We start from the raw sequence: 27,853 nt of genomic DNA, 5'->3' as shown, positions 1-27,853 counted from the left end.
ATTATTATTCAAGAAGACGTAGCGATGGTTTATATTATCAAATGTTCACTGAAAGACTTTCACTTCTGCTATGCGAAACATCCTACCCAATATCACCGTTTTATCGCACTACTCCGCCAGCAAGAGCTGGTCGTAACAACGGCTGATGTCACTGACCAGCCCCTAGCGAGAAAACCCGAAAATTACTATTGATTTCTGTCTTTAGCTCCTTGATCTTTAAGTCAGGTGTGAGTGAACTTGCACCCGATTAAGGATCATTCTAAACCAAAACTTAGGTGTGGTTTGCAAACTCGTGACGTCACACTGTCGCAGCATTCAGCACGTGATAGCGCATATCTATCTCGCTCTCCCTCACACTCTCTCTATCTTATTGTAATTTTTTATTCTGAAATCTGTCAAACCATTTAAAAGTTAAACATCCAATAAATTTTTCTCTGGCCAGGTTAACTACTGAAATGTAAATGCACTGACACTATTAAAATTATTTGGTGATAATTATAGCTTTTTTTTCTTTTTAAGCTCTTTTATCTCTGCAGTACAGCCCTTTCCAGTATGTGTAGAAGCATAGGGGAAGGGCATTGCGGCAATGCAGGTTTTCTCGTTGGAGAACGTGTACAGCTCTTTGATTTACGTACTCAATATTTAACCGCTAGGGAGCGCTTGTATCGTTTAGAGGAAGACTAGCAGACGAAGACTAGCAGATGTGGGATTTACCGGCATAGACAGGGGAGATTCTGATTCAGGTGTTTGGCGAGGTTCGATTTCATTTTCAGAGGCTAGTTTAGGGTGGTGTGGGGAAAACTACTAAGGCCTGCTCATGATTAACTCATTTATAAATTTGTGCCGTGTTTGTCCGGTGCCTACGGATGAAAAGGTAAGCTGCAAACGGCATCTAAGCTGTCTGCTCTAGGCTTAAGTTCATAGTTAACTATGCATTCACTGCAGACCGAAGTTCTTATATGTGAATCAGTTTAGGCTTAAGTTACTTATCAGTGCTTTTTTAAAGAATTATTACACAGGGCTATTGTTTTACTTCATATATCAGTTACTGATCCAAACATAATTAAAATATAGGAGGTTTCTTCGGTTAAGAGTTTAACATGCTAGACAGCTCATTTGCGCTCAATTAAATACTTAATTTTCATGAAATCTGCATACATATATAGTAAATATGCAGTATTTATTTACGCTTAATGTGTTCAATCGTGGATATTTTTATGCTTATTTACTCAAAAGCCTTGATGAATATATTTAACTATGAATTTAATTTATGTAAAAGTATAAAATACTGCAATTACCTTGCAGACTCTTTTAACGATAACAACAGTATTTTGCGGAACTTTTGATGTCGAAAAAAGGTAATGAGATAACACAACTTTGGAAGCAAGAGAAATGTAAACTGTTTTTTGTTGATAAATGAAACGAAATATATAATATTGAATGCTAAAAGCGAAGAGTGGAGTTAAGATGGAGGTCCGGTAGTAACCGCATCCAGGCGCCAGCTTTCAGGGGCGGCAAATTGAATAATATCAATAGCCCCTATTAGTATAGTGGGGCGTCGGAAAAACGAATATAGTATTGAGAGGACCTTTCATGTAGTAGGGAGGGGAAGCAGTTCCTTGTTTGCATCTGGGCGCTTAAAAATCGCCATGCAGGTTAAGAAATTTGTATGAAGACCTTGAAGCTGCTTAGGAATATTAGTTGATAGTTCTAGACATTTCTAAATAAACAAATTCCGTAACAACACACACACTGTATATAAGGGTTGCACTACCGGCATTTAGTTTTAATTCCACTTTATATTTAAATACTTTTAAGAACTTCCGGCAATTTTATGATAGGTGTTTTTTTTTTTTTTTTTTCCTTTGAATCGCAGATATTTTTGATAACTGTGTACACAAACTGCATTTAAAATAATTAGTTTAAATTCTGCGAATCGGCATGAAAGTTTTTAAAATTAAACTGCAAAATTAGAATAATCAAAATGCACGCTGACAAAACAAAAAAAAAAAAAAAAAAACATATGAATTTTTGGAGTCACGCTTGTTCTGCACTGAAGCCCATTTTGAAAGACTGTACATCATTCCACTGAATGTTATCTTTATTAATGATTTTAATGACCAGTGCAATTTTGGATTGTTGAGTTCAAAAGTAATAATTTTGTGATAATTATAAAATTTATAAATAAATTACTACAATTATTCAATAATTTATTAAAAATTTTGCTCACAATTTCTGCATCGAATTGCTGACATTTCATATAATTTATTATGAAAAAATATATTAACACAGTTTTAAAGTTAGGAAATAATATTTAATTATAAATTGTATATTATAAAAAAAAACCTCATTTTATAAAGATTAATGGATTCTTGTAATTAATGCACAATTTGGAATGAGCTATCATTTAGCATCATGAACAACCATGAAAGCCGATTTCAAACTGCAGGTCAACTGATTGATAAAATAAATACCACAGCTACTTAGCAGCAGATATTATTCATGGGCAGATCACAGCCGTAGATGCTGGAATTCGACATATTAGAATGCTAAGCTTTAATAATTAGAACGCTATTATAATAGTATTAATAATCATATAATTAAAGTGCAACATTATCACGAGGTGACATTGCCAGCGAGAATATCTAGATCAATTTATCACCCAAATTACAACTTATGACTCGGTCTGTACGAACGCCAGTTTGTTATAATTGATGTGCCGTTATGAAACTAATAAAAATTTAAGAAAGGTTCTGCATATACTTGATATAATACAAGACATTATTTAAAATCATAGTAGACATATTCCTGGAGATGCGCATGCGCTTATTAGTCGATGCGTATAAAAAAAAAAAAGTAACAATGGTAATAGCAGACGGTTTGTTTTCAAATCGTTCGACGCCACCAAGCAAACCAATAATTGGCATATTTGTCCCCATATTTAGATGGCTGAATGTAGCGACAGTTTTGACCAACTATAAGAATATAATACATTAAGCTACAAAGACTGGGGACACCAGATTAAAAAAAAAAAAAAATCAATCATCGGAACAAATTCGAATACAAGCAACTACTATTATTCAACGCTGGCATCTATATGCCACTATTAATCTTTTACAGTACTGTCACATTTATGCATTACTCGAGGGGTATAACAGTGTTTCTGAACTGGTCAAGGGAAACTTCCTGTGGAGGCGGAGTGGGTGCAAGATATACAAGAATAAAAGATTTAATAAAAAAACATTTTTATTACAAACCTGTAAAATTTTAAGGTCCACTTATAAAATTAAGCTTGAATTAAAGGTACGTGCTTAGTGTTAGAAAAACCCGAATTCATAAGCTATTCGTATCCTTTTAAAACCCAAGAATTTATTCATATTCTTCATGAGACGGAATTTAACATAATTCGTCGGGATTTATGTTTTCGGATTTACTTTGGATGATTTTGGGTGGTTTACATTTCGAGTTCTCGAAAAGTAAACTTTAAAAATTGGCAATTTCTTATAGCAAACTTTCTATATTGAGGTGCTATTTACAGAGAAACCAATTTGCAGTCAGTACTAAACAGACAACAAGGTATGGTTCTGTTACATAATGAAAGCCTCCTATGTACTCATGTAGCATTAATAGAAGCGACATGTCATCACCTATGCCTGTTTGCTTGGGTTTTGAGACCGTCTAGGTAAAGATTTCTGTGCAGTGTGATCTATTAAAAATAAGACCAGAAAATAAATGAATTAAAAGTGAGCAGTAGTAAGAACCACTGCTTACTTTTATTCAATTATTACTTGATTTAATTATTATCCAGTTCAGTTAGTTTATATCGGGGACGGTTGTATGGTTTTCCCTACAGAAAAAAAAAACTGTTTCTGTAGGAAAAAAAAAAAAAAGTTTCTGTAGGCGCCTGCCTTTACATTATGTATATGTCTAAGGTGGCACTTGGACTAACGTCCATCTCTATCAGTATTCTCTGTATTCAAGTAGAACCTCTACGAGTGGGCCTGCAGTGTGAGTGAAAAAGTGTGTAGTACGAATGTAAAAAAAAAAACAGGCCATTTCGCCACCAAGGAGTCTGCTTCCTGGTGCCCATCCTCTGCACGAGGATCCAGGCCTGGGTCTACTTCACTGTCAATGCATTGAGCACAAAACACTGCACACACCAGATGTAGTGCAATATCAGTGGATCCCACTCCAAAACTGATATAATGATAAAAAATAAATAAAAATAATATATATTTTTATATTATTTATTTTTATATAAATATTTTTATTTATTTTTATATTTATAAAAATAAATAAAAATAATATATATAAAAAAAATATATATATACATATAAAATAATAAATAAAAAATATGTAATTAAATAAATAAAATCACCCCGTACTCAAAGGGAAAAAAATCCTACTGAGAGTGCCTGCAAAAAAAAAAAAATAAAATAAATATGTACATTGTCTCTATGCATTCATTAAAACCATAGACATTTGTCTACGCTTAGAAAACAGTTTTAGCAAATTCCCGCATAGCATTAAAGTTTATCTAGAAGATAAATACAGTTGCTCATTGCCATCCTGTAAATCTGAAATGGCAGTCCTTAACTTGTTCCTAAATTCTTCATAAATAACACTCATAAAATATGATTCCATGATTCCTCACTAGAACAGTAACATAAAGGATCTAATACTAAATTAAATTTTAATTTAGAATTAAACGAGCCGTGGCCCTTAATAAAATGTTTCCATTTCAGGGAAAAACCATCCTGTTATTTTTTTTTTAGCACTAACAAATTTAACATCAGGTATAAAATAATCGAATAACTATTCCTGTATCACTGTTATTCCATCTTTCCTGCCAAACGCTCACTAATTCATCTATTATCAACTTTTTAGCCTTTTTATGTTCAATGTTAATATTAGAAGTTATACCCATGAGTGTCAGCGGACAATCCTTTCTCAGAAAGTAACAAAAGGTCCTGTATACAATATAAGTCCAAGGGCCTGCACCAAGACAAAACTGGAGAGCATTATTCGATACAGTTCTACAAACTTTAAACAGAGAGAGTAACATTTTCCTTTGTATCGATATTAATTTTTGTTTAAATTTAACTGTCAAAACCCTAGAGAACCAATTATTAACTCCATAAGCAATAATTGGAAGAAATACCGTCTTATAGTAAAGCACTACTGCTTTCTTCCTTAACCCCCACTGAGTTCTAGTTATTCGTAAAATTGATGAGGAAATTTTTTAACCTTTTCACCAAGATACTTCAAATGTTGCGAAAAAGAAAGCTTATTATCAATAATGACACTCAGATGTTTTGTAGTATCCACCATGGGGATTAACTTTCCCTCAACAAATATCCTAGGAGGTCTCTCCACATCTAATTTCCCCTTGAATAACATCATGACTGTTTTCTTCCCTTTTTTAATTTATGTTCATGAGCCCATGAAAGTTAATCATCCATAACTAAAGACGCACGGTCTTGTAGTTTCCGTCTAGACTTGTCTTAACATTTTGGACAATTCCATGCTCCCTACAATAGGCGCCTCCGTAGTCAGGTGGGAAGGAGCAGCAGTTCGTAGCACACGCTTCTTGATTAGACCGGGGTTCGCGCCCGCCACCACCAAATACGGAGGATGCGGAAAGGTCAGGGAATGACCACCGCATATCCCCGAGCAATGTGGCCTTAGTTGCTAATGCTCCTAAAAACCAAACAACAAGATCCCTACAATGTGGCGGTTATTTGGTGCAGCCCCATTTCAACAGAATAATGCTCCATGTCATACCGCCAGTGCCATTCAAAGATGGTTGTGAATGTACAAAAGCTGATAGGAGAAACCCTGGAGCCCGCAAAGCAAAACTTTTATAAAATACTTTGTACAAAAGCTGGAATGGCCGGCGGAGAGTTCCGATTTTTATCCTATGACACGCCTGTGGGATAAATTGGAACATCGAGTGATACTCACACTTTTCCTACATCTGTAGCTCAGCTGATCACTTCTGCAGGAGGAATGGAGAACTATACTCGCTGCAGTTTTTTTCGTTGGTGGAAAAGGTTGGATTGTGTCTGCATTCAATAACGTAGTCGGCCCCCGCCACACCTTTGTGGCATTGACGCCAGTGTTCCACTGACGTGTGTTCGTATTTCGGTGTTATTTCAGTATCCATGTAAGAATTTTTACATTTCGATATTAGTGAAAATTTCAGATCTCTAAAAATTAGATTAAGTTAGGTTGATTAGTAAACCCCTGTGGTTAGACTTTGACTACCGACCTTTGGATGTCATAAAAGGTGAGTAATGAGTTGAGGACAGGAAAGACATCCACCCGTAAGAATTGATTCCATTAAACATTTGTGTGTTGTGTAGACAGTAAGATCCGTGCGATCAACCCAATAGAAGAGAAATTAAGTTTTAGTGAATAATGATGATCAGTGATTAGTACTGACTCGATTTTATGAAAATCTTATGCTACAAGGTTTAGCAGTTAAGTTGTGGGACTGAGTCCATTGCATGCGTTGCAATGGACTCAGTGATGCAGCACTCTTTGGTAGCTAATCTGCCTAACTATTTTTCTCTACAAGGGAAGCAGTCATGTAGATAAGTCGTTGGGACGCAATAGAATCGTGTTAGAGCTGTTCTGTTGTTAAATGTATTAGCACTGTGTTAAATGATGGAACAAAGAGCTAACATTAAACTTTGTTTCTAGTTGAGAAAATGTACGACTGAAACTTACGAATTGGTAATACAAGCGTGTGGCAACAATGTTTACCACTAATTTGCAAGATATCAGGATGATCGTGAGGATCTGGAAGACGAACAATGTGGACGTCCAACAACGCTTCGGGAAACTCAGAAATAACCAAAAAACGAAAAGGTTTGCACATTAGATGTTTAATGAGCCATGGATAACAATATGACTTGCAGTAAGAGCATACAAAATGTAAGCAGCCATATCTATATTTTTAAAAATAGCCCTGCCTGTCCCTAATTCTAAATGGCTGCAAGAGTTTTCATCACAACCACTCCAACAGCTCACTGTCCTCACCCATTCAGTTAAGAAGATCTCAGAGGATTGCTTATGACTACCCTACCACCTAACTCGGTGTAAGGTTAGTCAATTGAGTTAAGATCTTCTGGAATTCGAAGATCTTAACTGATTCATTATAACTAATTGTTGACTAATTTATAAAAAAATTATCCTTTATGGGATTTTTCCGACCCGTGACGAGTACTACTCCAAGTGCGGTGGGTTGGTTAGTTGCGTTCGGTTACTATTATTATTGTTACTTTTTGTTACTGTAAGTGAAGCCTATTGCTGTTAGGTTCTTATGGAGGCTCTTTGCACCATGACGGTGGTTGACACGGTAATTGGGTTGGTTATTACCTATTCTATATGCCACATTCTTTGAATTTCTGTCTTAGGTGTGTATACTTCCTGATCTTGTCGTCGTAGGTTTTGTGGAGGTTGCTAGTGTTTGACATTGTTATGTCGATAAGCCATTTCCTTCTTGTCCGCCCTCGTGGGTAGTACAGTTGGTAGAATCGTCGCCCTCACGACACTGGGTGAAAAAGACCTTGGTTCGAGTCCCGTCGATGACGAGAAGATGGACTCAGTCCCACGTTGTGGCCTTTTTCACAACGTGGCTGAGTCAATCGGTCGCAGGCAAGGGTAGCATAGTTTTTTATCCCGGAAACTCGGGTTTTTCGTCTAGCAAACAGAAAATCGACCACAGAACACACGCAATTTATAAACAGTATATACGGAGCAATATGGCTTTAGTCACTAAGGCTCCTAAAACCCAAAAATAACATAATTTCTTGTCGATGAGGGTTATGTCTGGTCTGTTGTGCTGGGTCGTTTTGTCCGTTATTATGGCGTGATCCCAGAACAGTGTGTGAGTTGTATTATCCTGACTAGCTGGTCATGTCTATGAGTTTACTCCGTCTGGGTGATAACCCTGTTTACCGTAGTGATATGCTGGATTGTTTCTGGGGTCAGGTGGCATCGTAGACATGTGTCATCTGTCGCTCCGGGGTCCTTGGTGATGTAGTTCCTGATGTTGACTACTTGGTTTTGCGGAAGCCACCCGCTCGTTAGCCATGCATTGGAAGCCATCTTATTATTATTTAAAACTTTTTCTCCTGCATGGCATTGTTTCTTTACCTGTTATTGTTTTTATTATTATTGTGTAATATCTAATGACTAGTAATTAATGTAATATCTAATGTAATTTAGCTAGTGAAGTTGATTGATTTTACAGATACAACATATAAAGATACAACAAAGCGTGGATAGAGCGGCACTCACCTAGAGCATGACGAGGGCATACATATCTGCAAGAGTGGAAGATCTGTAGGTTTTGTCATTGCACAGCTTCTCAACGTTTATGGATAACCTATTAAATATTTCGATGGAGTTAAGTGGAATCATATTGTCCGAGGACATGGTACGCAGCTTTGATCTGCATGGGGTTGAGTTTTGGTCTGGCATCTATTTCGATTTGACGGTCTGGCGATGATATCCCAGATATCAGGGGAGTTCAGTTTTCCGGATAGAAGCTGAGAGAAGGTAACAAATTTCCTAGAGATGATGTGATACCTCCAAGGAAGCTTATTAAGATTGGTGACTAGAAAAAAAATTGAGATTATAGGTGTTAGATCGGCGATCGTATTTAGCCATTTTAAAATCCAGTATTCCAGAGATAAGAACCTCGTTTGGCAAGAAGGTGCAGAGGACCATATAGCTTAGGCTTATAAAGGAATTGGGATTATGCATCGAAGAATGTAATGCTCACAACAAATTAAAAATTCGAATGACCTAGTAAATTTTGAAGAATTTTCATAGAATTATGCTTTTAGTAATGACCACTCTTATGCCATGTAAATATTAAGATAGTTTATTCAGTAAATAACAAAATCCTTATACGTTAAGGTGAACTTTGTTGGTAGCCATTATCAGACCATATATTGGCCGTTGTCAGCTCCCTGCTTTCCGGGTGTCTCGATCCTTACGTGCATGCACAGCAGGGGGCTGACTACAGTGAATATATGGTCTGATGATGAGTATTGCGGCACGGTTCTGAAAGGTCACCTTAATGTATAGGAATTTAGTTATTAACTGAATAAACTATCTTAATATTCACGTGGTATGAGAGTGGTCATTACTAAAAGTATAATTATGTGGAAAATCACTACGTAACGTCCTTCCAAAACTATATTGAAGAACTTTGTTATATTAGAATTTAGGAAAAGAAACGAGAACGTTAATAATGCTAAAATGAGATGGGAAATTTATCGTAAAAATTGTTATCATTGAATCAACAGCTGTCGTTGGGGAGAAAATGCTTTGAAAAAAAGCATTATCTGAGTAGAAATCTGTTGTGTGGGTGGCTGTGTAAAGAAAGCGAAATAAAAAGGCAGAACAGCAGCTGAAGTCTGTTTTGCCCTTAATCAATAGAAGATTGAAAGTATGCTCACTTAGCAGAAAGGGCATGTTGGGCACCCATTAAAATGCACTTCTGAGAAAGCACGCTTGAGAACATGATAGAAGGTCAGACTGTGTTATTGAGGAGTCCGCTTTTAAGGTTGGCCTCTTTCATAACAGTCTCATCTCATTTCATCTGCCTCACTGTAAAGAACACCGATCAATCAGACTTAACAGCGTTTCTACACAATACATCTTAGTCATCTATTGGATACAAATGGAAAAAATTACGTTTCTTTGTCTGCCAACGAAGATTCTTCTGAGCTCTTTGAAAACAATACTAACACCCTGCATCAAGCGTGATTTTCAGATGACGCCGCTTTCATTTGAATGGGTATTTTAACAAATTGCCATGTTTATCTTCAACTCCCACACGGATGAGATTGTTCCATTTCTGATATGTAAGCATGTGGCGAAAGAATTCAAATTATACTACAGAAATCACGTTGTGGAAAAGTTACGGCACAAAACTTTACATCCTGGAGTAAATTCTTTGAAACAGATTCCCTTACCAGTTCTGAAAAGATTCGGCTTAATTTATCAGTTGACAGATACAAATTATATAGGTACACTGTTTACACATAAAAACCAACACACACAAAATAAACACTGAGCCTGTGCAGAAATAATTGACAAGATATGTGTGTCTGAACAGTACGCATATCGTGTTGGATGATTAGCATCATATTTCTAATGAGTAGATAAATTCGCTTGCTAGAAATGTCAGATCAGTTTTCTGTTAAAAATTTGCATTTTTTACTGCAGGATTAGCTTAGATGTGATAGAAAACTAGACGATCTCTCAGAATTATTGTAATTGTTAGCGAGACAGAAAACATACAGTAGCTTATTTTTGCACTAGAGAAATTGCTGAACATGCTTTAATATCTGCCTCTTTCCAGTTTTATCAATTGATTTGCACTTACTAGTTAAAATAACTTCTCATACAGGTAATATTATATAATAAAATAAGAACTGATAATTTTATCATAAAACAAAGGAGAAGCAAAATGTGCACTCAGTAAAGTCACAGTGGAAGGGAGGGGGGGGTTAGATTCATAGAGGCAGCAGCTCCGATCTCTCATGATTTCATGTAATTTTTTTTTCATTATTCCAAAAGTTAATACATGGTGCATAACTCGAGAATTGAGGAACTGAAAATGAAATTCTTGCGTTCTCCAATTTGCTCATAATCTCTCGTTTCATTCTGTTTGTCGTAAATCGCTTATGGAAAAATCTGATTTCTTTTAATAGTCCGACTCGATGGCAAAGTTAACTGATGCATTAATGCTTTGCTGTGCAGTTAGAACAATTTCCATTGTTATTATCTTCTGATATTTCGATTATACTAAGAATATTAAATAATAAATAAATGTTCTCTTTTTAATCTAGCACAATTGTATAAGTCAGTGGAACACGCATTTGAGTTGAACCACGGTCAACTCAAATGCGTGTATTGATGCACCTCCGCGTTGACCACTTTGTTGACTATACCAGCTCCTGATATTAGTGGGAAACTGCGTTCTCCTACTAACCAACTTAGCTTAATTTAAAGTAACCGACACATGTTGCTTGCGTTCTACAACAACACGAGAAAGGTTGGTTGATCTTTCAGTTATTTCTGTCGAATATAATTACTGATTTTGAAATTGTAAAGGGAAAACAATGTTTGATTGTAATAATATGTTATTATTTAGAAGTCGGCTGACACAGGAGACTTTAAGGCATCGCCCTTAGTCACTTGTATTCATACAGGTCTATTCGACCCCTCCTTAAATTTATGCAGGCCTTCTAGTTCTACAAGATTAGATGATGGTTTATTCCAACAGTCAGTAGTTATTTGGCTAAAAGAGAATTTTCTTACACTCATCTACAACTGGATTTCCTTAATTGAAGGTCATATCCTCTTGTTTGTACGGCTTTCGAAAGTAAAATGCAACCACAATTAATCCTTATATGCCTTAAATACTTCAGCCAAGACTTCTAGGGAATAATCTGCTCTCGGACACAATTGAAGTTTCTCTCTCTTTATATATGTATTATGAATGCTTTTTTAATATTAATACGTAGCCTTGTTGCCTTCTGATGCACCTTTTCCAGCAGATACATATACTTTCTGAAATGGGGATTCCAGACCTGTACACAATACTCAAGAAGTGGCCTAACGAATGTTTTTATCAAGTATAACGAAGAAATTACTTTTGTCCCTACAAGGATAAACGGTTTCAATTTTAAGCCAATCGAGCAAGTATTACACATCTATACATACTGCAGTATATTATATCTGTAAATTGCGTTAGTTCTTTGATGGGTTTGCTTATTTACTGTACGAAAAACCCCGAGTTTTCGAAGAAAAGAAGCCATGCTGCACTCGACGGAGACCAACCAGCTTGGCAACGGTTGAAAAAAAGTCCATAAAAGTTCCCCATGTCATATTGTAAGACACAAAGTCTTACAAGTTAAATTTAAATATAATTTAAGAAAGAACGCTAGATAGTGATATTGTAAACCACAAAAGAAAACACTTAAAGTCACTAATATTGTTTAAGATAATGGGTCTCGCGCTAATGGAATTAATTTAAGAGAAGGTTAAATTTAATGTACAAGCAAATATACCTTGAAGAAAAACATTAGAAACAGATATACGATCAGTGCCCACACCGGAAACAGCAAGCGAAGATAGCAAGACGGAACAGTGGGGGGTCAACTGATAGAATGGCAAGGGACGGTTTGGTCCAGAGATGACAATAGGGGTACCAGCGGGGGCGCTCTTGTTTACTGCAAACAGAGCAGGTGTGGTCATTTTAAAATAAGGCGAGACGAATCAAGAAAATGGACGCAGATGTTTTCCGGATGGGTACCGAGCTCCAGAAAATTCTGGTCATTTCCAGAATATTCGAGAATTCTCTAGAAACGGAAGTTATCTCTACACCGGAAGGGGACGATGATGGTCAGATAGAAATGATTGGTCGAGGAAAGGATGGGCGTTACTAAAATTTGGGAAATAAAAGGGGAAGAGTGCGTGCAAAACGAGGTGAGAAAAAAAAGAAGAGGGGGTGAGAAGGTGATAAGATGTTTTAGATATGTGATGAAGTTTTTCGGAGATGATTTTTCGAGATGTGATAAAGTTTTTTTGGAGATAATAAAGTTTTTCGGAAGATGATAAAGTTTTCTTCGAGAGTGATTTTTTGGAAAGATAGGCCCAGGAAACAGTCCCCGGAAGCGACCCACCAGTAGAACCAGTTATGGTGAGTTCACTAAATTCTGATAAGTTTAATGAAGTATAGATGAGTTACAGAAAGGGGAACTTTCTCGAGACGAATCACAGAAGTCCGAAAGCGTCCACCGAGAGATATATTTGAAAGGAGGACAGCGAGAAGGACACCGTACCGTCCTGTGGAAATAAAGCGATGGGAAGCGACCCCTACTGAATGATCCGGCACAGCAAAGAAGGATACGAGACCAGGATGATCGGCAAAGCGAAAAGTGTCCCTGGCAGAGTTTAGCGCATTCCAGATGAACGTTCCCAAACCAATGGAGGACCCGATGCAGAGCAGAAAGTCACAGGCCACACGTTGTATCAGCGGTAAGATCCAAATCCCCAGAAGTAAGTGGTTAAACAACGAATTTACCTCTATGTAATTGCAAAGGACTGCAGGGAAGATAGATAAATATTAAGTGAGATTTGGGGAAGCATACAGTAAAGAGTTAAGTTAAGGTATAGATAAGTAAGGAAATATCATAGAAATAGTTAATGAAGGATGGTTTACAGTTATGATTTATTTACTAATTAATAAATGGAGTAAAAGTAATAATTTTGGACGGGTTAGCCTATAGAGCAGTTACAGTTGTATGTTATTTATATAATGTTACTGAAGTAGAGAAGTCAGTCGCTATATGCTGAAGTTTACCTGAGGGAATGAAGAAATAAATAATCCCACGTACATTTCATTAACATGTAACTTTAAAGTGCTGGGGAGAGAATAGAATAGAATAGTTTGTAAAGTGGACATTAAATTCCAGAAGAAGAATTGTATCAACCATGAAGAAGAATGTAGGATTGTGCTAGATAGGTATGAAAAAGGAAGATATAAATAAATAAATAATAAATGTCAATTGTAATTAAGAAAGAGTTAAATTAAACTGATTGTACGAGATGTTAGTGGGCCTATAGTAAGAAGAAGATGATGGATGGGAGAGCCTAATGACCAGGAACGTGATCCATGCCCTGTACCTATATATGAAGTGAATAATGTGTAATGATTTGTCTTATCTTTTATTTGTAAGTATGTATAATAAACTGATTGTAATTTACTTAATGCAAATAGTGTTTGGTCATTTCTGAACACACAGCAAAGCCCAAAGGAGGAGTGCTCTAATATAGAAACTCCCTCAGAACCGGAATTCTTCTGTGAGATAACAAGTCAGATGCAAAGTGGGGAATAATAAATATAAATAACAAAATAAAAACTAATATAAATATATATATAAGTAGAAACGCCACCCCCACAATTGGCGACCCAGCCAGGGATAAATAGAGATAGATTATTTCATCATAAAAACCCCACCCCCACAATATGAATTTGGACCCAAGATCTTTTCTGCACGGTGTAGATGTAGTGTTTATAACCACGGTGCTGCTCGCGTGGTTCATACTAGGACAGTATGGACAAAGCAAAATTTATTTTATAGTATTCCTAAGCGTGCGTGTGTATGTTTTAAACACCAAAGCAACTATGGCTAGGAGGCATCAGTATACTATGTCTGTAAATTGCGAGTATTCTTCGGTCGATTTGCTATTTGCGGGATGAGAAGTGCTAGTTTCCGGTTTAAAAACAAAACAAAAAAAAAAAAAAAAAAAACACGAAACCCTCGCCTGAGAGCGACTAACTGAGCCACGTTTTGAAAAGTCACTGACTTGATTTTAACCCTGGCCTTTTCACTAAGTGTGGGAAGGGCGGTGATTATACCAACTGTGCTATCGATTTATTTTATAGAAAAGTTCTAGTACATCATAGATAAAACACCGTGTGCTATCCTAGCAGTCTGTCAAAAAAAAAAAAAAAAACTGACTGAATTTTCCTCATTCCATCCAATAATTTGGCCAAATCTGGTTTAAATTTATCCAAACTACCTGCCACAACATTTTGTGGAAATTTAATCCAACAATCGAATACTCTTTGGCCGAATGTGAATTTCCTTACACCTGTTCTGCAACCATCCTTTTCCAATTTAAATTTATGTCCCCGCCTGTATTTTAATTTATTCAATCGTTTTAACGATTTATACACTTTAGTTAATATCAGTTTGTAGAGACTGTAGTCACAGAACCGAAGTAGTTTTTTTTTTTTTTTTTTTTGTAAGCATATCCTTTTGTTTCCCCCTCCTTCCAAACTAACCTTGTTGCTCTCCTCTGCACCCCTTTCCTTCTTAAGACCAGGTCCTTCTTAAAAGTGCCCTCGTGGGTAGCACAGTTGATACTATCTTCCCCACACCGGGTGGAAAAGTACCGAGTTCGAGTCCTGTCGATGACGGGAGGAATTTCTCTGGGCCTTTTTCACAACGTGACTGAGTTAGTCGATCTCATTTCAGGCGAGGGTAGCATGGTTTTCTCTCCCGGAAACTCGATTTTCTTCCAGCAAACAGAAAATCGAACCCAGAACACACGCAATTTACAGAAAATATACACGGAGCCTTAGTCGCCAAAGTTTGAGTTAGTAGCATGGTTTATCCCCCCCGGAAAATCGGGGGTTTTCTGTGATCGATTTGCAAAACAGCAAAGCGACCACAGAATACACGCAATTTAAGACATTATATACGGTGCAGTATGCCTAAGTTAGTGCGCCTAAAACCCAACAACAATTCACTACAGCTAGACATTGTCTTAGCATCAATCATTTTGCCCATAAGATGTCAGTATATTATGTCTGTTATTGCATGTGTCTTAGGCGGTAGTTTTGCTGTTTAGTGAACGAAAAACATGCTTTTCCATTATGCAACTTTCTCTTTATGACCGACATACTCAGACAGCTACGTTTTGAAAGAGACCTTAAATTCCTTTAATCATTGACGATATTCGAACTCGAGTCTTTTCTGTCCTGCATGAAATCAGTCATTTTTTGTTCCGGTTCATGGGAAGACAATATCTGCTTAACTCATATTGCCTCTACAGCAATAAATATGCAGTCTCATTTTTCTTGAATCTGACAATTTTGGAAACAGACTGTATATGCTCGAAAGTGCCGCCTTGAGAATCCAATGTTTTTACAAATTGTTTGACTACACTTCCAGCTTCATATGAAGTGATGGAAGCAAAAGTGTTTATTTTACTACATTGCGTACGATAGGATAACTCAATTTTGATAGATCATTCTGTTTTCCCTATAGCGTTGATCTAGTGGCCTGTTGTCCAGAGGCAGAGAAGGCAAGGAAACTTAGTGAAACCACCTTCAACTCAGAAAAAAAACTCCAGCACTTTTAACTACCTACAGGCATTCCATGTAACGATCATACTTGAACTTGCTTCGTTTAATCGATTCCTGTTGCGCAGAGTGCCCAACAGAAATCGATGGGTACATATTCCCATTGGGAAGCAAGAGAGCATTCAAACTTTTACTGGAACTGTTTGTGAAACTATGCCACTCTTTTCGATTTGACTAGTACTAGTGTTTCTTCATAAAGACCAATCAGATCAAAATGGGGATTCTGAAACAGGGTGAAAACATGTGTAATTGGCGTACTATTTTCTGTGTGGAAAATAGTACGCCAATCTGCAGCTTGGATGCAACAGATTCTACTCTTGTAATGAGCTGTCAGGGGCTCTGTTTTGGATTTAGTTAGACCCAAGTCCCTCACTGAGTCATCCATTCCTTGCTAATTAGAGAAATATGGTGTTTTACTTGAACACGCTTCTGAGGCGTAACCCCAATTATCTTGTTCACCAGATTTATCACCCATTTCTGAAACTCTTCTCTAGAAGGTGGGTTGGAAATTGGCAGGTCTTAGTTGTGTCGCACTAGAGCAATAAGATGGTATGTTGGGATGCGCTACAGCTTTTCGATCCACAACTTTTTTTTAATTTGATATACACACAAAAATAGCAATCGTCATATTGACTTGTGGATCCTATCCATTTTCGAAATGTAACGAAAGGAAACCATCCCTGCAGTGTTGACCTGTAACTACCACAACAGAAATGAGGTGTCTACAACTTGTTTTGATCACTTATAGGCATTCCAAAATAGGCTTCATGTGAATTGAAAAACTCGGTGCCACCAGTGATGTTGTTTCACTGCTCCTCTGGGTCTATATAATATTCACAAACACAGTAGAATCTGCAGGTAACGTACGTTTTTTGGCAGTCGTAATAAATTGCAACAAAATATATTATGCAAATGCTATAGAGGGTCATTATATATATATATATATATATATATATATATATATATATATATATATATATAACAGTATTGGTATACGCTTAAGCAATACATAACTGTCTCAAAAACATAAAATCTTCAATTATTGCCAAGATATTGACACTAGAGAATAACCGATGACACAGATTTTTATTTTGTTTAAAATGTTATGTTTCTTCAATTTTGTCCACACATGTATATAAAAAAAAAATATTTTTTAAATTCCAATCTGTGTAGGAGATTAAAAAGCTGTATTGTGAGAATCTTAATTTCTTAAGCTATTTTTACCAGGATGTAATAAATTTTAGTATGTTTATTCCTTTAAGCTTTATAGTCATGCATAGATTAAAATGATCTCAGGTTCTAAACGTTGCAGGTCAACTCGGAATACAAGCGAAATTTTACGTGGCATGAAGGCTACCAGCCTGCTAAAACGGATGTAGTGAAAAAACCTCCTGCTGGCTGTAAGTACATTTTTTTATAAAGATCTAAAACAGTTGTTTAAGAGTTGATTATATATTACAAAGTAAATATTTTAATTACAAAGTAACTATTTGCTCATGCATGGGCATATCCCATCGCATACGTGATGTCGTTTATAAGTACTTTCACTGGAAATTCAGACATTAGAGAGACTTTGCTTTAATAGCAATGAGAAAGAAAAATATCAAAGCATTCCATGTACAAGTATGAGGGGGAAAATATCCAAAAAAAACTAATTTTATTCACAGAAAATGAGCAATCAGCTAATGTCTGCAACTATAGTTCATAAGCATTCATAATTGACAACATTCGTAACATGAGAATTCATAAGGGATTGAGCAGAGGGTGAATGACAATGAAGAAAAATGTACGAAACAAATTACAATAATTAATTACTATTATGTTATGTACATATAATAAAAAAATATGCAACCTAAGCAGAATAGAAGGCAACTGGTGTAGCTCTGGCCCTTACGAGTAGTAAGTGCTGTTCTCTCACACTTTGTAGAAAATGCTTGAGTTCGAGTCTCATCGATAGCTAAAACGGTGAAACAATCGTTGGGAGAGTGACAATTTTGAGTTTTTTTTTTTTTTTTTTGATACACCATATACGAGTTATTATCAGTATTATCCATATGGCGGAAGGAAACCTTAGGCTTTTCCTGTACAGCCAGAAAAAAAAAAATAAATAAAAACAAAAACCCTATGTTGATTCCTTCTTCATGTAGGTACCTATACACCTTGAACTCACGTTCAGGTGCCGTCCCACATAAGATACTACTACCTGTACAGCTGACCTATGAATCTCTTATGAAATCAGACTCAACCTCCCTTGGAGGTAATTTATTAATAACTCGGTGGCTAAAAGAAAAATTCCTGTAATCCAATGGAAACACCTCATTTCCCGCCATTTTAATTTATTATTCCTAGTTCTGGACTCCGCGAAAATTTTGCCCTCATTCATTTTTCTTTCTCCTCTCTGAGCCTTATACACCTAGGCACCTTATCCTCTATAAGGTGCCTAGCTTTGTAACTCACATATTCTAAGTCTTTCCTTATATGAACACCATTTTGCTGAAGTCACAAGTGCCTTGTCTTTGGAAGAAGGATTTTGCTCATTCAAGAAGCTATATGTCTTTGTTTTAGGCATGGTTTCCATACTTGGAGACACTGTTCCAAGCTCTGTCTTACAATTTTCTTGTACAACGGAATTAAGCTTTTAAAGGAAGTGTTCCATAAATCATCGGTAGGTCCCTCTTTGCCGCCTGTCTACACTGCAACTAGAACTTCATGTCCGCTCGTATTGTAACACCCAAATCTTTCTTCATATACTGTTTTCTTTTTTTATTCAACTCCAACAATTGCATAAGCTGTTTTTGGGTTGCTATTGTATTAAATTCCATGTCTAAGCCCTTGCATTTTGCTGCTTTAAAACATACTCACTTCTCTGACCATCCCTGAAGCTTATCCAGGTCATCCTGAAGAAGCATGGTCTTTCGAACTCATGGCCTTTTTGTGGGTCTGCCAGATGCCTGGAGAACGTTATTTACCAGAGTATGCTTCCCAAGCATGATGTTTGGTGGAGTATTAATACTCAGTAATGAGAGTATTAATACTCTCACAGCCTAGGATTGTTTTTAGTAGTTTAGGCTTGGAATATTGGGCGTCGTTCCTGAAACAGTGAATTCCATTCATGCAGTATTTGAAATTTTGAAGTATTACAGCAGTATGGAAGGCGATATTTCACCACGCTGTGCACCATGTCGTACTGCACAGCCTGTGGTTAGTTTTCGCACCTCTGTCCTTAAACTAAGGCATTAGTCTGCCCAGAGTGCTTGCCTTAACCTCGTTTAACACCTTTAGGATGAACTGGAACGTTGGCTTCGGGCCAAGTCACCACCTCCGCAATAAGTATCTGAATTGACCTCTGTATTGATACGGCGGTATTTTTGGAGGTAACACGAAGTCATGTGGTCCAAATAGACCAATATATTGCTCTTAATATGTATTAAACATATATCAAAAATTGGTAAGCATTCGGTGTGTAATTAAGGCCAAAAGTGGGTTGACACGTTATTAAATATTTTTTTTCAGTAAAGGATTCTTTGAAACACATGTTGTCAGATAGTTTTATACATATATTTTAAAACTTAAACTGCTTAATTTTATATTAGATATTACTGATACCTTATCAATGTACTGTATATATTTTCGGAATTACAATTTAATATGTACGCTTTATTTACAATTCTGATTATTTTTTAGCTTTTAAATTATTTGATAACAATATGCTTTTTTTGTGGATCCACATGCATGTACATATTACTTTGTAAATATTTTCAGTTATTTGATAGATTTTAATAAACCAGTAATATCTAAATAGTAATTTAATTTTTATGCTTCAGTACAATTCTTAATATAATGGAACTTAATTCAGTTTTGTTGTCTCTTTTTTGCAGTAACAATTAGTATAACAGTAATGCGAATTGTTCAAAGGCACAACATTTTGATTTTCATTTTTAGGGTTGAACAATTAATATGCTTAACCACAGAATGGCCTCAAAAAAGTAACTGAACACTTGCTCAGTTATGTGGGATACATTGTTACTTATGGGCGTGTGCACATAAGAGTCACATGTATGCGAAATAGCAGGCATTGTGATGTTAGAAATTCCCGGCCCATCATTTGTACATAATAAATGTGAAATCACATTTTGCATTTTTAAATTATCATTTTTTGGACCGCATGACATAAGGGAAAAATTTAAATTAAATTGTACATAACAATTTGGTTTATAGGAAGTCTACATACATCTATTTTACCAGTATATAGTTTGTTGCTCCTTAAAATTTTATAACTTAAATAAATAAGGTCCCTTTTTTGATTTTAAAAGTTATATACAGCGTATAAAACATTTGAAGTTTTCCATATGTTTGGCTTTAAAATAATCTAAATACCTTTTGTACAATTTAATATGCACAGTATGTTTAGTTTTCAGTCTGTGGGTTTGTATCTGACTTAAAGAATTTTAATGCATCTTTTATAGAAAATTTCATACTAGAAAAAAGAACTCGATTAAAAAAAAAAGATGTTGAAAGTATGACAGGTTGTCACAGTGGGCATGTCTATTCACTAGATAATAGAAAGAGCTGGATACCCAAAATTGGTATCCAGCTCTTTCTATTATCTGGATACCCAAAATCGGTTGGAAACACCCAAGCCAATAAGACATCAGGTAACGCGACTAATCATCTTAAGCTAGTAAGCCACTATTAATGACTCCAGAGCATGTGTACAGTTGAAACGAATAATGAAAGGGAAACCCAAAGCATTCTTAATGAGATGACTCAAGAGTCAGTTGACAGAACAAGGTTAAGTATAGGACCAACAATTATTAGAAAAACACTTTACAGGTTGGATTAATATGCTTTCGCAGCTCCTAAGCCGAAGATGTCTCCCACAAATGCATTACCGCTTATGTAGAGAACGAAAGCATTGTACACAGCATGACAGAATGTGATGTGGAGTTATGAATCACTTTACATAGTCCAGGTACCAGAAGCACATGAAAGTGGCCTGTGCCAAAATAACGGTTCTTTTGGATTGTAATGCACAAACAAAAGTTCGGTGATGCTAGTGTGATAGGTTTGAGTTTATTTTTCGTGGATTGGACTTGGTCCGTCCGTTCGTATCTGTGGAACCATAAATTCATCTATCTGCTGTGATCTGTACAATTCTTCCCCAATGCATTAGGTGCAATATGGCCTTAATAGCCCTTGCGCTAAAAATAACAGTACCAAAACCAACCAACTTAATGTATTGTCACACTTCTTTGGAGAGTGAAAATTTGTGTCAACCTAACTCCCCCATCCACAAAGAGAGTTGCCAGTACGAATGGTTTGAATGGAAATAATATCGTGAACCTGCTGTTTCTAGCTCTGTGTTCAGATATGAGAACAATTGAACATTTTATGGGAAGTGTTTCGAAGAACATCAGTTGAGAGCTAGGACAAGACCTAGTTCAAACAGAGAACTAACTTCAACCTTACGTGAAGGGTGGAGCAAGATTCCATTCTTAACATAATATATTGATGATAACTGATATAGTTAAAATTAATAGTTATTGACGATTTTAAGATGGAGAGGATGGTTAACAATTTGAGCCAGGCCTTGATGCTTCAAAAGGACTTGGTTCGGTTGCCTGTATGGTCTAAAAAACGGCAACTAAACTTCAAATGCTTCTGGATGTAAGGTTATGCAATGGGGCACACAAATTGTCGAGTCGGGTATAAGCTAGGGAGAGAGAAGCTAAAAGTGGCTCAAAACGAAAACGACTTGGATGTTACATTTCATCGTTATGTGCAGTTTTTGCATGCACTGTAAAGACCACTAGGAAAGTCCTTGGTGTTCTCTCCGCGATTTATAGAACTTTTGCCAGTAGCGAGAATGCCATTATCTCTCTGTACCAGACGATGGTTAGACCGCATTTGGAATATTTTCAGCTTTGGAGACCGCACCTGAAAAGACAATTTCTGGACAGTTTAAAGAAGAGCGACCAAGATGAGCGTTAATCGATACACATATAGAGAACAGCGTAGATGGTGTGGACTGCAAAGTTTGACAACTAGATGTCTACGAGGAGATCTGACTGAGGCTGTATAAAGCGCAGAAGAGATTGAGGAAGAATCAAAGGCCGCACATAAAATATCACGGAATAACAGAAGACTGGATCTCATAAAGTTTGCTTATGGGCAGCGAGTTGTCGAACACTGAAATAAGTTGCTTCCGTAGTGGCAGATGCAGTAAGTTTGGCTAAGAACATGGATTTTATCAATGATATACAGAAGTTTTGCTGGCAGTGATAACGAGGTAATTAACCCTTTGTACAAGGCCATGGTTAGACCCTCATCTTGAGTACTGTATACTGGTGTGGAGGTCTCACTTTAGGAAGGATGTAGGTTTTCTGGAAAGGGTGCAAAGAAGGGCAACCAGATTGACGAAGGGAACAAAAGGGTACTCTTACCTTGGTACTCTTACCAAGAAAAGCTTCAATTCTGCAAATTGTACCGTCTCCGGAGACAAGGCACCTGCGGGAGATCTTATTGAGGTGTTGAGGCCTTGAATGAGTTCAGTAAGCTAAATGTTGATGGCATCCTTCCTCTTGCTTGAGACAGCACACATGAGGGGTCATAAATTCAAATTGAGGAAGGATGGTTGCAGTACAGATGTGCTAAACTTTTCCTTCGCCCAGCGGGTGGTTGATTGTTGGAACAAACTTTCATCTGCTGTGGAAGTGGGTGGTTTGAATAAATTCAAGGCAGAACTAAACAAATTCTTGGAGGGTATGGATGGGTGAAGTGTAGGTTTTTTTTTTGGCTGGTGCTTTATAAGCTTGCTTTCTTGCATTATTTGCCAATAGTAATATTAAACGCTCAAAGCAGAATTGGATAATTGCTTTGTGGGAAATGGGAATAGTTAGCATGAATATCCTTTTTGTTTTATTTTAGATTATTATTTATTTTTATTTATTTATTTTTATTTTTTTTTTTTGCTGCCTTTCCTTGTTGGCCATAATAATACTAATACCGAAAACTTGTAGCAAGTGTTTCCGAGTGGGTTATTAATATCATCAAGCCTATGAAGGTTATACTCGATATTAAATTTTTTCCGTGTATAAATTCATGAAAATATCGCTTTCTTTTACTCTATTGAGCATGACAAGATAAGAGGTTCAAACAAAATGCTTATTTCACACTTTTCTACATTTTACACTTATGAATAAGAGAATATCATGTTTGGCTGCTATTTCTGAATACTTCAAGTCGTGTTCGTTTATATTAGACGAGACTTTTCGCACCCTACTCTGTTTGCAGTATATTTTATGATACTCAGCTTAACAGAACATTTGCAGAGGATGAAATAGTGCGGAAGCATCCCCATTTTCAATTCTCTCGCTTCATTTTTTAGAAATTCTGCTTTCAGCAGATGTCTATATGCGGAATGCATGCAGTTGCGTTCAGTTGATTTTCCTCATCTCTCATTGACTGTTTCATATCGTTTATTTATTATTATTATTTTTTACTACTTCGCTTCAAATGCCTCAAGTGAAAGCCGACGAGAGTGCGAAGCAGAATAATTTTATTCAGTTAGCTACAGATGTGTTTTCAAGGAATGGAATTGTAGTTTTTTTGTAAGATGTATTAAAATTGTGTTTATCGACAAAAATTCTTGTTTCCCAGCATTTGAAACGAAACATGGGTCCACAGTTAGAAGGTTAAAAGAACTGACTTGACATTTCTGAATTTTAGCCTTTATTGCAAAATTTAGCCAGTACCACTTTCGTTTTTTGTTGTGCACTGTACAGCATTTTAACCTTGACATGTATCATTGAAAGACGATAAATTTATCCCATAGGATTGTGACACGTGCACAAAAGAAGGCACTCCAAGTGATTTGTTTTACGAAAATTCTTTCTTAAAGGACTAGTCAGTTTGGAGAATTGGGACAAGAAATACTACACTGTGCAAAAAATCATTGAAGTTAAGTATGACAATTTTGTTTTGCCTTAAGAAGCCAACCACTTTCGGCCTTGGTAGATATCGCGGATCTTCGATTGAGCGGTGCATCTCGAACAATCACCAGATTTTTATCTCTTTTATTCTGAAGAAATTGGAAAATCAACAGTACTGAATTGCCGTGCTTTGTTCCATCATTAGGTGTACTCTGGCAAGAGGAAATTAACTATGAAGATATGCTTCTTTCTAACGTGTTTAAAAAAAATCAGCTGAGACTCTTCAGACCTTCTCTAACATAATCCGAGTTGTTTGGTATACGCGCTACATAGCACAGAAGTATATCAGCAGTATTAATTCAGAACTGCTGATATGCCTCGCAGCTTTCAAGCAAATTTTATTGAAAGCTACGAGTGATTCAAAAAATATATATAATAATTTTGCTATCCAAAATGTACACTGATTATTAATGAAAAATATATACATGCTATAAGATATTCATCTCTGTCATATATAGTTCTTGTTATTGGATTTTATAAGCATTGGCAAATAAGGCCATGTTGTTCCTTGTATTCTGTCTGTAAATTGCGTGTGTTCTGTAGTCGGGTTTCTGTTTGATGAACGAAACTCCCTAGTTTCCGGGAGGAAAAACCATGCTACCCTTATACCATACACACCATACATGAGACCAATGAACTCAGCCACGTGAAAAAGGCCATAAATTCCAACCGTCAGCGACGGAACTCGAACTCGGGTCTTTTCTACCCGGTGTGTGGAGGACAGCGATCGTACCAACTGTGCTACCCACGATGGCATAAGTTTTCATGCTCACAAATGAATGCATTCTTATAATTATCAGCAAGACAAAAAAATTTAGAAGTCAGCAATAGACCACAGATAAAATTCCAGTCCAATAAGACTCCAAAGGAAAGTTAATTGTTGGTTATGTTTCAGTTTCTTGAAGAAGTAGTCGAGAGAGAGAGAGAGAGAGAGAGAGAGAGAGAGAGAGAGAGAGAGAGAGAGAGAGAGAAAAAATGTGTGTGAATCTTATTTTTTAAAGAAAGCGGTCTCAGCCAGTTTTTCAGGTAACTCCACAATCTACTGAATTACTGTACAGGTAATTTATAGCATAACATATATTACTACTAATTAGTTATCATTCCTGGCAATATGGGGACGGCCAGGGATCGTCTACCTGCGTATGGGATGATATCAAATACAGCATCAGTCGTCTGCCAGCGTATTGATAACATCATACACAGCATCACTATAATACCCTCAATTTGGAGGGTATGTCAGTTTGTTAGTTCATATGTCAATGAAACAGCTATTTCGCTAAAAGGTGATCATGAGTCTGCTGGTCTTGATTAGAGGATAAGTCCTCATATATTTAACTGTTTCACCTCGCCATAGAAAGTCAACTTTGCATTCACTACAAAAAATAAGTCAAGGTCTTTGTAACCATAACAACACATGCAGCTGATGTACCCATCACATAGAACTTTTGAAGCCGTAATCAAGAATAGTGCTGCTCAGGAAATGGATTGCAGTCCATATACAAGTCTATGCAGTAATGGAATGAACAGGGGGTGTAGCATCCTTTCATTAAGTATTAAGGAATACGCAGCTCACTAGCAGACCAAAGCAACGATTCGATATTCAGCCGTCGCCATTATAAGCGGCTGGATCGCCGTGGCGGTCTGATCTTCTACAGGAGCCCCCAGATTCTTCGACACGAACCCAGCCACCTAGAGACTACAGGTGTGCTTCAAGGGTGATGAATCACAAATTAAAACTAAAGTCTGGGCCCTAAGTTCAGTCCCTTACTTAAACATCGAGACCAATTTCATAGTTGGCTCATCAGTTCATATAGGTTACATACCACTCTACGAGATGTTCCCTAGTCGCAAACAACTTTCATTCTTCTGTCTGAATTGCCACAACACAGTCCACTCACTGGTTCGAATGAAGTGTTACTCATGTTATACCCTTACCAAAGCAGGATCATAGCCATTCATTCATCAGGTAGCCCATAAGTGTGTAACCTCGATCCAGAACTTTCACCATCAGGCAACCATTGAAACGCCTATGCCCGTTTCCAAAGAGCATTGCTTTTAGTCTGGTCAGCCACAAACATCTGCACAAAGGCATGTCATTCATCTCTCAAACCACCTCACCGTACTTTTCCACAGGTTAAGCGCCCACTATTATTCGAAACCGTTACTTCACATCCTTTGGCCGGCCTGTCTCAAATAATTTCCGTTTTGAAGACTGCTAACCAGCCAGTATAATCAATATATCGTCAATTTATCTATGATGCTTGTCATATCTATCTATGAGCGCAAAATACACCTTAATTACTGCATCCGAGGGACACGTCCTGCTGCATTAAAAGAGGCATGGAACAAAGAGTTCTGTGCAACACAATGAAAGCCAATGAAGTACCATAGATGTATTGTAGAAGATCCAATGATCATTGCACCACAATGAGATACAACTGAGGTGTACGCAGAAAACCAGCACCCATGCACCCCTAAGGAGTAATAGAAAGAAAGGCAGGTAACGTTTCACCATATTATAGTCACACTAAAATTTGATTATAATTATGTCACAGTAATAGCTGACGTCTTTCAAGATCTCAGTACATGGTAAACAGAACTATTTTTGAAAACTGATATCCAGGTAAGTGAAGTTCAGAATGCCAAGTCAGCCTTATTAAATGAGTTTAATTAGTATAGTATCTAGCTATGTTAAGCACTCAGTATTTAAAAAAGGATTTACAATAAGGATGATAGAATAAAATTATTAACAGGTCAAAACAACAGTTTATTATACTCTGTATTAAATTTATAATAGTATATACTGTTTAAATCTGTCATAATAAAAATGATAGACTGAGCTGTATAGATTCTCTACATATTCCATCCAGACAGTTTTGGACTAATTGGCATTTACTAACTTTTCAATTTTAAACTATAAGTATAACTGAGTTCCAAAGAACATATTATTCAGGAGCAATATAACCCCACTAATAGACCTGTTCAACTATTACAGTGTTGTTAGGGATAAAGGTAATCCCGTGGTATAATAATAGATACACCTACTACTGAAGGATGATGCGATTGTCTTCATTGAAAACATTTTGTGCAAATACTTGTAGAGCAATTAGTTTATCGCTATTTTCCAATAACAGCGATTCATAACCATTGCCCAACAGAGTTGCACAAACCAATCGAAGATCATTATATTGTGGGTAGTCATAAAATGTTTCCAGTTTGCCTTAGATCCACGTGAACAAAGATCAGTTTGGGATAGTCCCAGTTTAAACAGTTATTCGTTTAACGAACCATCACCTGTTACAATATATGATAAATACATAGAATATATATAAATACATGGACATAAAAAAAAAAAAAAAAAAACATTTTTGATTTCTCTTGTTAAGTAGAAACGTGACGTCCGGGATAAATTGTTTGGTACCTGGCCCGAAGTAGTAGTACTCCATCTTGATTGCCATATGTTAATTCATTAAAGCACTTGTTTTTTTCCTTTTTAACATCATTCTGTAAATTAATAGTTATACTAAGGAATTCAGCAGTTATTTTCCCTAATTCTGTAGCTAAGTCCTCTATAAATGACAACCAGATCTATAGGCAGTGTATCTGTAAGCACTTGGAGAATAACATGCGACACTGTTCTACAGGTCCTCACGACTACAAGCAGAAATGTTCTCTGTATAGATATTAATTTAGCTTTAAACCTTACAATAGCCACCCTATGGAACCGTGCTCCTGCAGTATAGGTTACCATAAGGAGGAACACCGCATCTTAATAAATTTTCATTGTTTTTATAGATAGACTCCATTCATCTGTGAAAGTTCTAAATTTGACTGTAAATTTTTTAAATTTTAATAGAAATATTGTTCTTATAAGATATGAAATTTAGTTTATCTGTTG

General features: G+C 36.5%; 1 protein-coding gene across 4 annotated transcripts in view; it reads left to right on the top strand.

Moving 5' to 3' along the window:
* Positions 1–676: 676 nt before the first annotated feature.
* LOC150076271 (uncharacterized) overlaps positions 677–27,853 on the top strand; it is a 695,145-nt gene continuing 667,968 nt past the window's right edge. For 3 of the 4 annotated variants that reach the window (XM_090388136.1, XM_090388134.1, XM_090388133.1), the window contains exons 1-2: positions 677–874; positions 17,277–17,364. In XM_090388136.1, coding sequence (XP_090244262.1) covers positions 818–874; positions 17,277–17,364 — 145 coding nt within the window. In that variant the 5' untranslated portion in view covers positions 677–817. The remainder of the gene's footprint in view (positions 875–17,276; positions 17,365–27,853) is intronic. The other variant, XM_090388135.1, reaches the window with a different exon arrangement.

Source organism: Mastigoproctus giganteus, chromosome 13, assembly GCF_048544385.1.
Source record: "Mastigoproctus giganteus isolate SK-2022 chromosome 13, ASM4854438v1, whole genome shotgun sequence".
NCBI classification, from domain to species: domain Eukaryota; kingdom Metazoa; phylum Arthropoda; class Arachnida; order Uropygi; family Thelyphonidae; genus Mastigoproctus; species Mastigoproctus giganteus.
This window is presented reverse-complemented; position numbering and strand designations above follow the sequence as displayed.